The following is a 15457-nucleotide window of genomic DNA, read 5'->3' as shown; positions in this document are numbered from 1 at the left end:
GGAGCACAGTTCATAAATCCACTATTAGACAGTAAGCAGCCAGAATGTTTGATGATTCTCTCCAAAGAACTTTCCCAGTTTCACCAATCAATAAATGTGATGTTCTTCCTTGAAGTCCTCTCAGGAAACTCTGATTAAATTAGAAAAGATCAAAACCCTTTTCAAGTTGAAAATAATTTGAAAATGCTACAATGAATGCAGGAGAGCAAAATAGCTCTTGTATGTAAGCATACCCATTTTAAGGCAAAATTTGGACTGAGTCAAAAGTCTCAGAATAACTATTTGGAAGCTGTTGCTATTAGTCACCGAGCTGGAATAAAATCAAAAGATGCTAATAATGGAGACGTGCATTCATGACTGCATAGACACCCTGCCACTCGGAAGGAGGCATTTTATAGGACACGTTGTTAAGAAGGAGATGAAATGGCAACGCAGAGAATTATTTCCTTTCCTAAGGTACAAAGGAGAATTGTACCTCGCAGGAAGGGGAGAGGACGTGTTTCCCTCTCCCGGGAAGTGTCACCCTCAGAAGAGACTCCATTTCACATCTCCTCCTTGGGAACCAACTGAAATCAATTAACTCTGCAACTGGAACCAATTAACCCTCTAAAACACACAACACCAAACACAGTGGCAGTCTTTAATAAAAGTAATACATACATAAATAATAACATAAAACACTGCAGTGCGAGAACAGTATTCTAGCCTACATCATGTGGGCTCTTGATTCAGACATAAGAATTAAGGAGGTTGTGTTCTAAAAAAATAAAAATTAAAAAAAAATGGATACCAGTAGACCCAGGGGACCTTTAAGATGGGATTCATCTCATTTAACTTTAGCCATCTAGTCACTGAGCTGTCTTTACAATCAGTATGAGATGGGTGCCTTGAAAGAGCCATCTTAAACCCTTATCTTAAAAAGGGATAAGCCTCCCTATCTCTTCACAGACACCTATCTCTCTCCACCAACATCGGAGGCACCTAAATGATTACGTTCGATGAAGATGCCAGTCTTTGATGGAAGTCACAGTAGGCAAGATGGGTGCCATCTGTGAACGCACGAGCGAGCGAGCGGCCCCATCCTTCCCTCTCACAACAGTCCCCTCGCTCACGTTCAGGAATTCTCCCAACAGCACAAATGAGAGACCAGGAAAAGCATTATTTCACAAATATATTTTTTAGCTTTATGTTTGTTATTTTTTAAATTCGCTTGTATTTTTATTCAGCATTGTTATTTTTCAAGTTTACTTACGATAAATACAACAGAAATGTGAAAATGTTCTACCGATTATCCATTTTTATTTGTGCTCTTAATTTCCTGTTGAACTAGGTGTTTTAGAGAGCAATGGACAGGGAAGCCGCTCAAGTATAAAAATGTGATTGTACCAATATTACCAAAATGGCAAAGTGACTCCAAAGAGCGCACAGGGCTTGTAACCCCTTACAAGCGCACTGCAAAGGGGGGGGCGGTGCACCCCTGCAGAGGCCACCAGAAGTTTATTTCTTCCAGCAGTGGGGACAGGATTGAGCTGAGTAAGAGGAAACAACTTTATATTAAAAAGAATAAAGCTGCTTCTTTTGTAATCCTGCACTTTCTATTTAAGCTCTTTCTATTTTGGATTAAGAAAATAACAACTCTGCATTAGGCATTGCCCTGTTTTCAAACACATGACAATTTTGCCCAACGGCAGAGCCAGAGGGTGGGTTTGGGGTTTTGTGTGGGTTTTTTCTGTTGTTGTTTTTTGGTTTTTTACACTTGATGTGTTTTAAAAACAGTTAGATACAAGTTTTTTAAAGTTTAAAATATCATCCTTTTAGTATAATAAATCTCGTCTTCTCCTTGGAGTCAGATACTATGGGTTCAATGGCCACATAAAACACTTGCGCATTTACAGGCAGTGGGACTCCACAAGCACAAAAATGCAAATAATCATCACCTTATCTGTTTTCTGCTTTAGATTTGATCACAGTGTTTTCAGTTCCTTCCTCCTTTCCTATGTCTTCACTTCTAAATTTTAAATAGAGAAACTTTTTTGCACCCTATGCAAGGAAACATGGGATTAAAGGGGACAATTTTGAATCAAAGGCTTGAGTTATCATACTGGTCAGATCCAGATGGCCATGCAGTCCAGCAGTGGTTTTTTTCTGGACATAGGAGAATCCTTATTGTTGGAAAGTGCTTCGCTGCTGCCCCACATCACACTCATAATGCAGTGGCAGAGCTCTCTACACTGGATTTCCACTGCAAAAAGACTATATCTTGCCCCACAGTGCTCAGATAATGAAGGTTTAATGAACTGCAGTGTTTTTCCTGTCCTACAGAGCCTGCATTCACAAGTCCGAGGAAAGAATAAAAACAATTCAGTAAAGCGGAAGAAATAGACAAAGTGAGATGACAAACGTCTGGACAAGCTGGGACCCGTGTAAAGGTAAGAAGTGGCCACACTGCTGATCCAATACTGCTGAAATAACCTGGATTCAACTGAATTCTCAAGAGACTTTATTGAAACATGGGTTGTTATATATATTTTTTGAGTATGACAACGTTCTTGCGCTTCAACTAAACTGGGTTCGTGGTTAAAAAGAAAATGACAATTTACTGCCAATAATTTTACTGTTAAGGATTTATGGCACAGCCAGGGAAGCAGCACTCCCCTGGAGAGGGGGCATCTCCCGAACAAGGCCCATGCCGGAGAGCTTGTGTGCTGCCGAAAGCCGTCCGGGGCTGTGTGTTTATTTTCTGATAACTGGTAATTTTGCCATGCTAACTTCCTAATTGGATATCAACACATTTTCAGTAGCTGTTGTACACTTCAGTCACGAGCAGGAAGATGTGAAGAAGTAACACTGACCAAACTGCTTAAATCTTGACACGAGCATGAACCCGAAGCACTCTCACCACTATGTTGCCACTACTGACAATTAACCACTTCAGTTTTAAAACACAGAGATAGGGGGGAAAAAAAAAAAAAAAAAAAAAAGAATACAAATGATAAAATTAGAAGAGGGAAAAAGACAATGTCCATTAATTAATAACATAGTTCATAAATGAAATTCTCTAATTTGTGGTGTTTACAAAATATCTAATTTTAGGAACATGAATTTTCCTCTGTTTATATAACAAGACACAGTATTTCCTAAGTAAGTAAATCTTTCCAAAGAGTATAAAATCAACAAAGTGATTAAACACAGAAAACAAAAGTTAAGCAATGCATTTGCTAACAACTCTGATCCTGCAGAATAAAACATTATCTAGTCTCTAATCAGGACTCAACACATAATTTTTCCCGAAGGACTGTAAAGAGACAGAATAGTATTAAATAAAGTTGGCTTAGGAGAGCCCAGATTAGCACAAAGACAACAAGTGGTCCTGAACAATATGAGTTTAAGGCAAACCAAAAACCAACTGCTCTGGCAACAGACAGCAACTAGTAGCTGAGGCTAGTTAGTCACAGCACGGGAGGATCAGTTTGTAAGGTCTGACTAGAAAAGCTGCATCAGTGGTACAGGAGCAAAATGAAAGCGTGCCTGAGAGGTTACAGTGACATCAGGAAACACAGAACATGTAATTTATTTGTATTTATAAGATCAGGAAAAAGTATTTTCTTTGCTTCCATTTCTCCTTCATGCCTCTGCCACAAACATTCAGATACTACCAAAAAGGTATCCTAGGTCTGACGAATAAAGTAACATTTCAGAGTCGGATGAAGTCATACTGCAGAATTGGTACTACTTGTCCTGGAGGGGACATTCACAACCTCGGGTTGGACTACACAGCTTTCATTGCAAAGGAGCAGATTTCAGAAAGGCTACGTCAGAACAAAACGCATGCCTAAATTTCAGGTAGATGTGATGTTATATGAAATGCTACATGAATGAGGTTTTGCCGTATTGTTAAGTTTTGAGAGTCCAAATCATCTCCCCTGTGCACAGCCCCAGCACAACAGTTAATCCTGGAGAAGGAGGAAGGGCAAAGAGCCGGGATCCTCCCGCACACATAGCAGGGTGAGCTTCAGAGTGAACCCAGGACTCCCTACGATGGTCTCACAGCTGCAGAACTTAATCAAGCTATTAGGCCACTTTCCTTTCGGGAGGTCTGATGGTGACTCTGCCTTATCATGAACATAGTAGTCTCATCCCTGCCCTTCGCTCAAAAGATCTGCAGCATTTAAACAGTTACAAAGCCTAATGGACAGCAGTCATCCAAGGATAAGGAGCATTTACTCGTAACGCGATGCACCTCGAGCGGCACAGCACTAAATATTTACTCTGCATTTCAGGATCAGCTGCTATGTGTAGTCGCCATAATTAAGTATGCAGATCTATAAGGAGATAAAAATAATTTAATAGTTATTTCTGTATTATAACTGTACACGCAAGCTTCATGACTGTCACTTCTCCCTTTAACAAGAATCCCCTCAAAAATGAGGAAACCTGTGCTATAGCCTGCAGAACTGTCGGCAGAGAGGGACCACGCTCACAGCTACTCCCAAATGATGTTATCACATGGAAGTTCACCCAGACAGCTTGTGGTACTGGAATTACAGAGACAGACGATGTCATAGTCTCACCCCTGCATGTCTTTGTTTCTACAATACTAACGAAACCCTCTTTCACGTGGTTTCATTAGATGCCAGTATTTCAGCCTCTGCTCTGTCAGATCTCAGTCAGCTCAAATAGGAACGGGGCCCAAGGAACAGCACAGAGCTTCAGAAAGAGATAGGCGAGGGAAGAGTCACAGGGAGGAGCATGGCACATCCTATTAGAGTTTGGGGAATTTTCTTGGGTTTGTTGTATTTGCAGAACAAGTCAATTCCAAGCTGGAAGTTTACATGCCAGCCTTCAGCCCAGTTCAAACGCTCAGAGCCACGTCACAAACTTATCAGAAAGGTTTGTAATGGAAATGCTGACAGACCCTTAAGTCTAGTGGCACTGGCAGGTGCTCCCACAATACAAGAACATAATTCAATCAGCTTTTGGCTGACGTCACGAAGCACAAAACAACTCAAATGCTTTATGAACAGTACCAGAACCCCTGAGATTCAATTACAGTCTTGATATTCGATCAGGAGTCATACTTAGCTGTTTTTAATATAACAAAACCTTTGTACCAGTTATTTATCAAATAGGTCAATCGTATTTAAATGTACAGTCAGAGGAAAAAGTGCATCATGCCATGCTAACTTGACAATCCCAAATCTTCAGGAACAAGACAGGCTTTTATTCAAGAACAGCAGCACCAGAAGAAAGTCTAATTTTCATATACTACAGAACAAAAAGAACGGAATCCCTATTTTCTTAGGGATTACACACATGCCTAAGAATTAATTCAGAGATTTAAATTTTTTTTCCATTTTTGGACCCCTAAAATTATCCTGGCGGAGGTACTGATCACTGCATAGTGAATGTAGCATGCAATAGGTTGTTTGTTTTGATTTGTTTTTTTTTTTTTTTAAAACAAATTTTGCTAGTACCCACAGAAATAGCCCATGGACCTGAAAGATCTGCTGCAATGGTAAGAATCCAAAGGTAAAACCTCCTCTTTGAAGCCTCCCTGGTTTTGCACTCTTACAAATGAAGTGCCAACCAAGGAGGAACCCCTTCTGCACCAGGCCTGAGAAGATCACCTTCCGCGGCTCGCCGTACACACACACAATGAAGCAGGGTGCCATATACACACGCACAACGAAGCAGGGTGCCATATACACACGCACATATGACAAAACAGGGTGCCAAGGGCAGCACTGGCAATGGGAAGCGTGTTACAGGGCAGGAAGGGACGGAGCTGCTGGGAAGGCTGCCGGCAGCGTGCCGGCTCGCAGGCAGCAGATGACAGCCTGCCATTGCTCACAGAGCCCGAAGCAAGAGCCACTTCGCCTCTCCCAGCAGCCGGAGAGTGCGAAAGCCGCGGCTGCTCTGCCCCTGCCTCAGCACAACACAGGCACCCATGCCAGGGCCATCAGGGTCCCCTTCTGTGGCAGTGACTTAAGTGCCGACACAGATTTCGAGTAAAACCCCGAATGAGGGAAATGAAGCCCAGATGCCAGCCGCACTGAAGCCAGCTGAAAACGGGAGCAGGCTTTCAGCAAGGACAGGACCAAGCGGCTACTGAACATGCAAGTGCAGCACCCGGCACCTCTCCCCGGTACCCCGCTGAGAGAGCGGAGCAGAAGGCACTGCCAAGTGCCAGTTACAGCGTCTTAACCTCAGAAGCCTTTTCACCAGGTGAAAAGAAAATCATTATATTCAACAAATCAAGTCTTAGGGGATTAGACAAATTCCACAAGAGTACTCTGCAAATACAGCAGCACGTGTGAAGCGTTGTTTCCAAAACAGATCAATACCAGCACAGACAACAATAGATTGCAGCTACGTATTGTCATTACTACCAATCGTAGTCTTGAAAGACATCCTTAAACGGTGACTGTCACAATAGCTCTCACAGGAACAATGCTGTTACTGCACCTTCACATGAAATACTTTCTCACCACTCTGAAACCCACCAAGATAAACCCATTTTTAAATACACCTGGTTGCTTGATATGCAGATCAACTGCACTAGTGTTTACCTTGGAAGAAAGGGTAAATATGCCAACCTTTCTCAGCACTTTTCCTATTTGTGTAAGTTTGCTGAGAAAAGAAGTTACACAACAGCCTTTGAAATCATTAGAAAAATTATCTAAGAATTTGGTCACTGCCACCCCTGCTTTGCCAAGAAGCACTAGGCAGAAAGCTTCCACTGCAAACAGGTTACAGAAGAGAGTTTAGCAGGCTGGCATTACAAGACCTATTTGTGTTTACAAGACCCAATTTGTGCCCCGTCACAGGTTTGAAAACGTTTGAACAAGCACACGTGGTAAGAGGCAGATTTTGGCATTTGGGTTAGATCCCGTGAGGCACACGATACCTCCCAGATGACAAAAAAAGTAAAGACTCCTCAATATCTCAGTGCCACAGACTGACAGGCAGCATCAGCTGCATAAAGGCAGATGAGGAAATCTGGTAGTGACTTTTACTTAGCGGTTAATAGAACAGAATAAATAAACCCAAATTAAATTATTCAAGGGACTCATTTTAACTGTTGTTATTCCTCCTGTCTTCCAAGGTGCAAGAGGAACTCTGCGGACCATCTACAGACACTGGCAGATGGTACATACTATTACGTGTATATTAATTTTATATGCCTACATCTTCAGCAGGACATGCAAAACATTCCCAGGCTATGCCAGCTCTTCTCTCCAATGACCGCAAAGTAAGCTTACTTGAACTAGAAATTTGTCTGAGCAATGAGAGTGTGGTCAGGCTGGGGGGATCCATCTCACCTAGCCTTCGACAGCGAGCTACGCCTCAGCTACGTCCTTTGGTAGAGAACAGGCATCATCAGAAAATGATTCACAGCGCTGACCTGACCTGCCTTGGGGCAACCTCTCCTCTGCCAGCTACGGGGAGCCCTAGGACATGTAGGCACCTTTCGGAAGGCTGCATTTCGTAAGCTTCAAAACAATAGGCTGTCTCCAACTCAGGACATAAACAAAACAATTTCCACTTCTTGAAATGTAATTTCTATCCCTTTTTAGTTCTACTTTGATTATGTCCACTGCCCTGGTATCATTTATCTGAGGAAATTTTGGTAAAAGATCTTTAAACCATTACAAACACATACCCTGCTCCTTATTAAACAACTGCAGATCTGTTATCTGGGCTTATGGGAACTGATCTAAATAACATCATGATATCAAACACTGAAAACCACAGGCCTGGGGCCACTAGGACTCTACTCTTTTTCTGGGCCTTGCAAAGACACAAATTTCCAGATACAAAATGTAGTTTACCATTAGAAGTAAATGTTTGATCTGTAAAGCTTACAAAATGACATTGTTTATCATAGCAGACTAAAAAAAAAAGGAATAATTTTAAACTCAAAACAAAACTGTTTATATGACAGCTTTTAGTGTTCCCTGATTCTGTGCATATAAGAAAGATTCAAGCAATTAACAGCATAAACTTTCATTACATAGTTCTATTATATATGTTTATGTGACTTAGTTGTTCATCTGTTATTTAAGTGATTTCCTCATTACAATAGCATGGTAAAGATATTTGCTGATCTTGTCAAAAAAATGGCAAGCAGTTTATTCACAGCATTCCTGGGATCCTAAAATGTGTGCTTAAATCCTTTTACTTACTAGGTAAGGAAAATATCAAAGCCATTCCAAATTCAGTAATGGTTTAAATCATGGGGGGAAAAAATAAAAATAATAAATTAAATCACACATTCTATCTGCAGAAGCCAAAAAATACATGTAAGTGGTAAAAGATTAAAATTTGTGTGATCTGGTGTTCACAAGATGTGCAGACTGACAATTATTCGTGCCTATTTAATGTTTCTTGGGAATTCAGTCAATGGGAGCTGCATCTGCCTACGACAAGAATCAATATGAATTCGGGAGTGGTACGAGCACAAATCTAATGGGAAGAAGCCAAATTGTTCCTCACATGCTCACAAATGCCTCTTTTTCCCACATCTCTTACTGAACACGTTATACAAGCTTTGTACTCCTGCTTAATTCCAAGTCAGACCTAAGTTCACTGGTTTAACAGATACACTTTGTTCACAGATACCTCGTATCCACTGAATAACCTAAAACAGTATTTCTGCTACTGCTAAATTTGGCAATGGCAAGCACAAATGTCTCCTCCAAGTGACATTTGGCTGGATCTGGCCCCCAAGCGTTTCAGTCTCTCAGACAGCTAATGTGTATGGTTTTGAATTATTAAATATATTCAGGAGTCTTGACAAGGTAGACATGCAATGACTATGACAAAAAGCATTCTAAAAAAACCTACAGTATCCAACAGGCATGACTGAGCTGTTTCAGATACAATCCTCTTAGATCAGATCCAATGCAACCATTTTGCAGAGTATTTGTTTAGACCCTCTTCCATTTAATAAGCCTATTTTTCTTCCAAAATCAGAAATCAAGGGGATTCACATCTTTGGTTTTTTTCTCTTTTGTTTTGTTTTTGGGTTTTTTTGTTTGTTTGTTTTTTGTTTTTTGTTTTTTAATTACCACAACAGGACCTTAGCTTCCAGATTTAAATCTACGTGAGTGATTGTAGGTGGCTGTGTCTCTGGAATGTCCTCTGCAGGACACACTCAGTTTGCCACCGCGAGCAAGAGACAAACTCAGAAGTAACCTCTCTTCTTTGAAACTAAATATTTAGCTCCTCCAAGTATGCACTACATTGTCTCAGGCCAATTCAAATATCATAGCGTGGGTCTTTTTCTGCCCCCACAGTACGCTCTTTAATAGGACTCGGAGGGGAGGAGGATCGAACACTTCACAAGTAAACATAGCTGGAAGGATGGGAGGTAACTAGCATTCTTCTTCTTCTTAATCATAATTACGAAACATTAGGGATGAAAAATATGGAAGCAGTTGCCTTTGTGTATCCACGTAGCTAAAGCCTGAAGTTATTTTTCAACAGGCAAAACAAGAGAGGAGTGTTACAAAGCACAGCCACGGGCTAGCAGCAGCAGAGCCGGCCCGGGCGAGGGGCCGGGGCTCACAGGTGCCGTGCCCCGGCGCACCAGCGCGCCGGAGACCTGGAACACCGCCTGGCAAACGGAGGAACGTGGTGCAACACGCAAGCAAGGCCAACACCCAAATTCAGTCATAATTTTCTGTGTTTCTGACATACACCATCACAAATGTGGACTACCCTTCAGAGTCACCTATGTAATTGCAATAGCTATGTACCTACTATGCTTCTTTTCCTTCATTATTAAAAGTACTTCTCAGATCCATATGTTTAAAATTTCTCATGTATTAATTTTCTTTTCCTCGTGAATGGCAATTCTGCACTATAACCCCCAAAATAAATCACATTCTTCCAAAATGATTCCTGGTAAGGGGTGTATTCTTCCCTAGCACATGCACTATTCCAACTGACACTACCGGGACCTATGCACGCACCCTGAGGTGTGCCTAACCTGAGCGGCTATCGAAACACTTTCAAGCTAGAGACTGTATTTAACTTCAGTTTTCCTGATGATCCACCAATAATAGCAAAATTATGTATCTTTCCCAGAAGGCCACATTCCAAAAATGAACTGTACTTAAAAAAACCAAACAACTGTATTTGGTTATAATTTACTCACAGATACATCCAAAGTAAAAAAAGGACTTAAAAAAATCAAGCTGAATTTGTGATTCCCTAGTTAAAGATGTATTAATTTATAATCGCTGTTATTCTAATGTAGGACAAGCCCTAATCAAACTAATGGCAATGTTAAAAGCAAGTCTTTAAATCCTTTAAAGTGACTTAGCTTTATTCAGTGATGTCTGTACTAGCAAAGACTTTAGATAGTTTTATTTTTTTTATTGTGCAATAGGAATGGCCAATCATAAGAATTCGGTTATTCTACTGCTACGCACACCCACACAATATTCAAACATATACATAGTGCGCAATCTGTAACAGATGCCTGAAAACTTAGGTAAAATTAAATACTTAAAATAGAAAAAAACAGGGCATGAACATAATCAGGAAGATGTGGGAGATGTGGGCTTTGATTAACAGGTCAAAAACTGAAATATGCCAAATGTGACAGACCTAGCGAATTCTTTAGCAGCACAATTGTTGAAAAACTGCTTCAAAACCCATTCCTAAAAATCAAGGACCAGTGATCATAATTTTCCCCTTATTTTACAATGGCTTACACTTAGATTCTGGGAAATGCTTTTACTGCAGAAGCGGAGGTAAATTATTCCGAAAATTTTAGAAGATCTGGGAAAATAAATTTTATTTTGGCAATTGTCCTAAAAAAAGAAAAAAAAAGGAGGAGAAAAAAAAAAACACAACCCGCTTCATTCTAATGGATGTGTATTGTTCAATTTAAGTAACAGGTATTAAATCACTTTCCAAATACAATATAAATTTGAGGTAACTCCAGGGGAGTTTTCTTAAAAATAATTTCAGTCTTCACCAATTCCCCCCGTTAAGGTCAGAGTCTCTAAACCAGCATGGCTGAATTGTTTTAGTGCTCTCTGCTGAACACCTGCAAACATCAAACAAAAACTCCTGGTCCTTTACTGGGTTGACAAAAGCCTTTCATGTGAAAAATGCTCCATGGGAATGTCACGGCTGTGGCTCAGGTTACATTCCTTTCTCCCTTGCAGCCCTCACCATTTCTTAACATGGTAAGAAGCCATGTTTGTGAAATTAAAGATTAAAAGGAAATGTGGCTTTACTTTATTTTCATTCACACATTACAAATCACAATAGAGCATCATATATTAGATGAGTAAAAAGCTGTTAAAATGACTTTAAGCATGAAATATTACCACACTTTCTAAAGTACAGTTAGTTTCACTTCACAGCTTGGGATTACTTTACTTTGGGGTCTTTTTTTTTTTTTTTTCCTCCCCCCTATAAGAGAAGTTTCAGGTTAATGCAGAGGAATGACATCTGTGGTTCCCCAATTCAGTAAATGTAATTTTTAAAAGAGGACCATTAAAAGAAGGTCAGCTCAAACTTCAGAAGGGCATCTGTCCAGAAGGAAGAACAGGCTGCATTTGGATCGCTAAAATTCCATATTATCAATATGCATAATTGGAGTAATAAACTCTGTTCATATGTTACTGATGGAGCTATCTTTAATCCTTCCAATATAGCTATAGAAAACATCTCTTAAAGCAGTTGTCTGGGCACTATCACATCAAATCTGAATTTCTCAAGCCCCAGCTCATTACACCACCGCACACCAAATATTCTGAAGCAGCAAGACTCTCGCTCACAGCTAGCTGACCAGCAAGAACACAGGGAAACAATAGCCACGCTTCTCCTCCATGCAACGCTACCTCCAGGCCACACATCCACCCTCGCACAGAGTATCACTCGGGGGCAATCCACCGATACCTCAATTCTGACAACTTTTTTGAAATCACTGATCACTCACTACAAAACTCCCTCTCTAATAACCAAGCAACAGCTATTTATGCAGTAAATTCAAAATTATTCTTCCTTAGAAGAGCATGCCCTGTGCTGCATGCCATTGTGCAAACAATCTACCAACACACACTATACGTTCCTTTATCAAGCAGGGTACTTCATCCTTCACCATCGGAGACTGGTGTATTCAAGCATTTACATGCTGTTACAGTGTGGGAGAGTTCAGGTGTTATTTTAAATGGTCTACATCTTAATATTACTAACTTACTTCAGCTCATTACATTATTTGATGTCTAAAACGATGCGTTAAAGTTACATCAATGCTTTCAAATTTAGAGACAATAAAAAACAATACAGCCCCTCGATTTCACTCACTGTGCAGATTTGCTATCCTGTGTTATTTCTGAATCAAAATTACTTCCTAGATGTGGTTTACGATGCATTTATTAAATATAACTATCTAGTCAATTGCTGTTAGACCAAGTGGTAGTTGCTGCATCGACTGGTATATAAGCATGACAAATTGATTTGTCTGGCACAAACACTCTTCCCTTCTCTCCAGTGAAAACAAATATAGTGAGTATTATATATTTAGTTAAACCAGTTACTAAAATTATGTAATTCAGAAAATGACAAAAAAAAGGATTAAAATCTTTGCTTGTGAGATATAAGGCAAATTATGTTTGGAAAGTTATTCAAAACTAAGAGTAAAATTCTCCAAGTCACTAAATTCATAATATAACCACATTTGTGACGGTAAAACAAAAACATGTTATTATTTTGAAAGCCCAAATAGAACAAAATTCACAAAATGAGTGCTTAATAATTGTAGGCGGCATTTGATCCAATATCTTAGAAATTTATATTACAGACTACCTTCAAATCAGGAAGTCCTTCTTTGGAAATACAAAGTTAATTGACGTACTAGTGCATTTAATAAAAGGGGCTATACTGAACACACAGAAGAGGTTCCTTTAATTGAGTACAAGCTGCAAACACCAGGCATGAAACTGTATGCAATGACGTGTTCATACCTAGATATCCACTGGCAGTTTGTAGCGAAGACTTGTCCAAATTTACCATCTGATTTAGAACAGTACTCGGTCTATAACAATACTACCTACAGTGTATGGCTATGTGTAATTGCCTGTGCTTTGAACACACCGCAACTCTCGACCCCGAGATGTGTTTGTGTCCTGTCCAAAACACCACATCCACAAGCCAGGGAACCCTCTTAAACGAACTTAACAGAAGAGTAAGGAAATTTCAAATGTGTCAGTATCTTTCCTAGTTTTACTTCTAATTTGTCAGGCATATAAAAGCCTCTATATAAAACTTTAGTTGCCAGACAATTACTGTACACGTGTTCTACCGCAAAGAGCTCTGATATTTCTTTTGTCATCAAACAGGACTCCTGTTCTTATGGAATGCAGAAGTTGCCCATATAGTACTACTACAGTCAAATAAACAAACATACAAACAAACAAATCCTCCAGTTAAATTTCAGGGACTCTTCAAAAGCTGACAAATATTTAGAAAGAAAATGCCCTAATTTCCACCAGGAAAAGAAACTAGCCTCAAGATTTTAATTCACCGAAAAATATTCCATCAGCAAACAGTCATCTCTAATACTAAAGAGTTCTTTTCCCGGAAGAGGTTGGTGTTTAGACTCGGATACTTGCTTATTTATTTATTTAATTTAAGCAGCCTTCAATTCTTATTCACAAAATTAATTCCCACGCAAGATGTTTTGGTTATCATTTCTGACATACAAAAGATAGCATCTGAAATTGTAAATAAAAATCCCCAATGTTCAAGATAAAAAACAGAAAAAGATTTAAACTAGCTCACCTTGAACAATTATACGGAGGAGAAGTTTAAGGTTTTTTTTTTTTTAATCATAAACATACAGAAATACTGTGAAAGTGTCCCAGTCTTGTGGAAATAACAACAATAGCCAGCACTTAGGAATCATTCCGCTCAAATCTGAATGAATCTGCTCCCCAGAAGAGATTAACACAACCACAACAAATGTAATACCTATGGATAAATAACGAGCAACAATTTAACTACATACGAAATAAAAATTTTACATACTTGAGCCAGTAAAATGTCCACTCGCCAAGGAAGTTGGTCCATTTTTCCCACTGCTCACAGGAGGTGAAAACATCTAAAAAAAAAACCAAAGAGGCATTACTACTGGAAAACAAGAGATTCGAGTCCACTGTTAGTCAAAAGTTCCTTCCACATTTGCTGTGAACTACGTTAATAGTTTGTCTACCATGGAAGATCATTCCCCACAGACCTGAAAACGAGTCAATATTTCTTAGAGCCCCCACCAGCCCCTCGCCACCATCATCACGTTTTTATTAGGCTCATTAGCTCCCCAAACAATATTTGCTTCCCGAAGAGTTTGAGCAATCCCAGTTCCCAGCAGCGTTATCCAGCCTGGGAAGCGGGGCTCGCTCCCCTCTCCAACTCTCAGGCTGACAAAGATGAAAAAAAGTTTTTTTTGCTGAAACCTTGGCCATAAATGTAGCAATGTCCGTTTCCATCCCGCTTTAGGATTTGCCTGTCATATGTGAACCCAAATAATAATAATGCAAAGTGCCACCTGCCCTAAATTCTCATTTCGTCTCTAACACAGAGCAATTTGAAGCAAGGCTCTCTCCCTCTCCCCCCCTCGCTCCCTCTCTCTCGCTCCCTCTCTCTCCCCCTAGCATTTATTTCGACCCTAATTGGTTTCTCTCTTCTTCGACGTGTCTAGTGGATAATACGCACCTTCCCTGAGTCAGAGCCTGCAAAAAGCCAAGGAACAAATGGAAAAAGTGCAACAAGCAAAGAGGGGGCTGCAAAGCTGCCTCAGGCTATGTTTCCTGGCCAAACTTCCCCAAGCCATTCCTCCAAAGCAGAGTCTGGAGCAGCAGCAGCCTGAAGCAGCCTCATGGAGACGGGGAAGGGGGGGTCAGGATTTTGTGGGGTGTTGCTGGTCTTTAGGAACATACATGCATCTCACAGCAAACCGGTTCGCCCCTTAAAATAAAGAACTAAGTGGACAGATAGATACTCCTGACATATTGGGGGGAAGGGAGGGAATGGGGAGAGGAAGGAAGGGGCTGGGAGGGGGAGCCTTACAAAACTAGACAAGTGCACACGTCCGGATTAACGTTTGGCCTCCAAACCAGCCTGGCCAGTAGCAGCCCACAGAGACCAAAAGTACTTTTTTTTTTTCCTTTTTCCTTTAAAAAAAAAAAAAAAAAGCACCATCTAGCTGGGGGGGCTTCAGAAAAAGATTGGAGCAGTTTTAATGACAGCAGAAGCCATATGAGATTTCAGTGAAAACTTTAAACTGAGACAGTCATGGATTTCTTTGCACTTTCCATGTGCCAAAAAATGAAACAAGGGAAGAACTGAAAATAGAATATAAGCAACTAATTAGCAATTAATTAGTTCATGTGCCAACAACGCTATAAAACGTAAAGCACAATAAAAGTGCTAGATA

The 15457-nt window shown here is 40.2% G+C and overlaps 1 protein-coding gene across 7 annotated transcripts in view; it reads right to left on the bottom strand.

Annotated features, from left to right (window-relative positions):
* Positions 1–15457, bottom strand: part of LOC309415078 (transcription factor 4) — a gene marked incomplete at its 3' end in the record, with an annotated part of 234114 nt that overhangs the window by 217920 nt on the left and 737 nt on the right. For all 7 annotated transcript variants that reach the window (XM_082012483.1, XM_082012485.1, XM_082012488.1 and 4 more), the window contains exon 2: positions 14053–14125. In XM_082012483.1, coding sequence (XP_081868609.1) covers positions 14053–14125 — 73 coding nt within the window. The remainder of the gene's footprint in view (positions 1–14052; positions 14126–15457) is intronic.

Source organism: Phaethon aethereus, assembly GCF_964289735.1.
Source record: "Phaethon aethereus genome assembly, chromosome: W".
In the NCBI taxonomy this organism is placed as follows: Eukaryota; Metazoa; Chordata; class Aves; order Phaethontiformes; family Phaethontidae; genus Phaethon; species Phaethon aethereus.
Note: the sequence above shows the minus strand (reverse complement) of the source record. Positions and strands in the feature narration are given on the sequence as shown.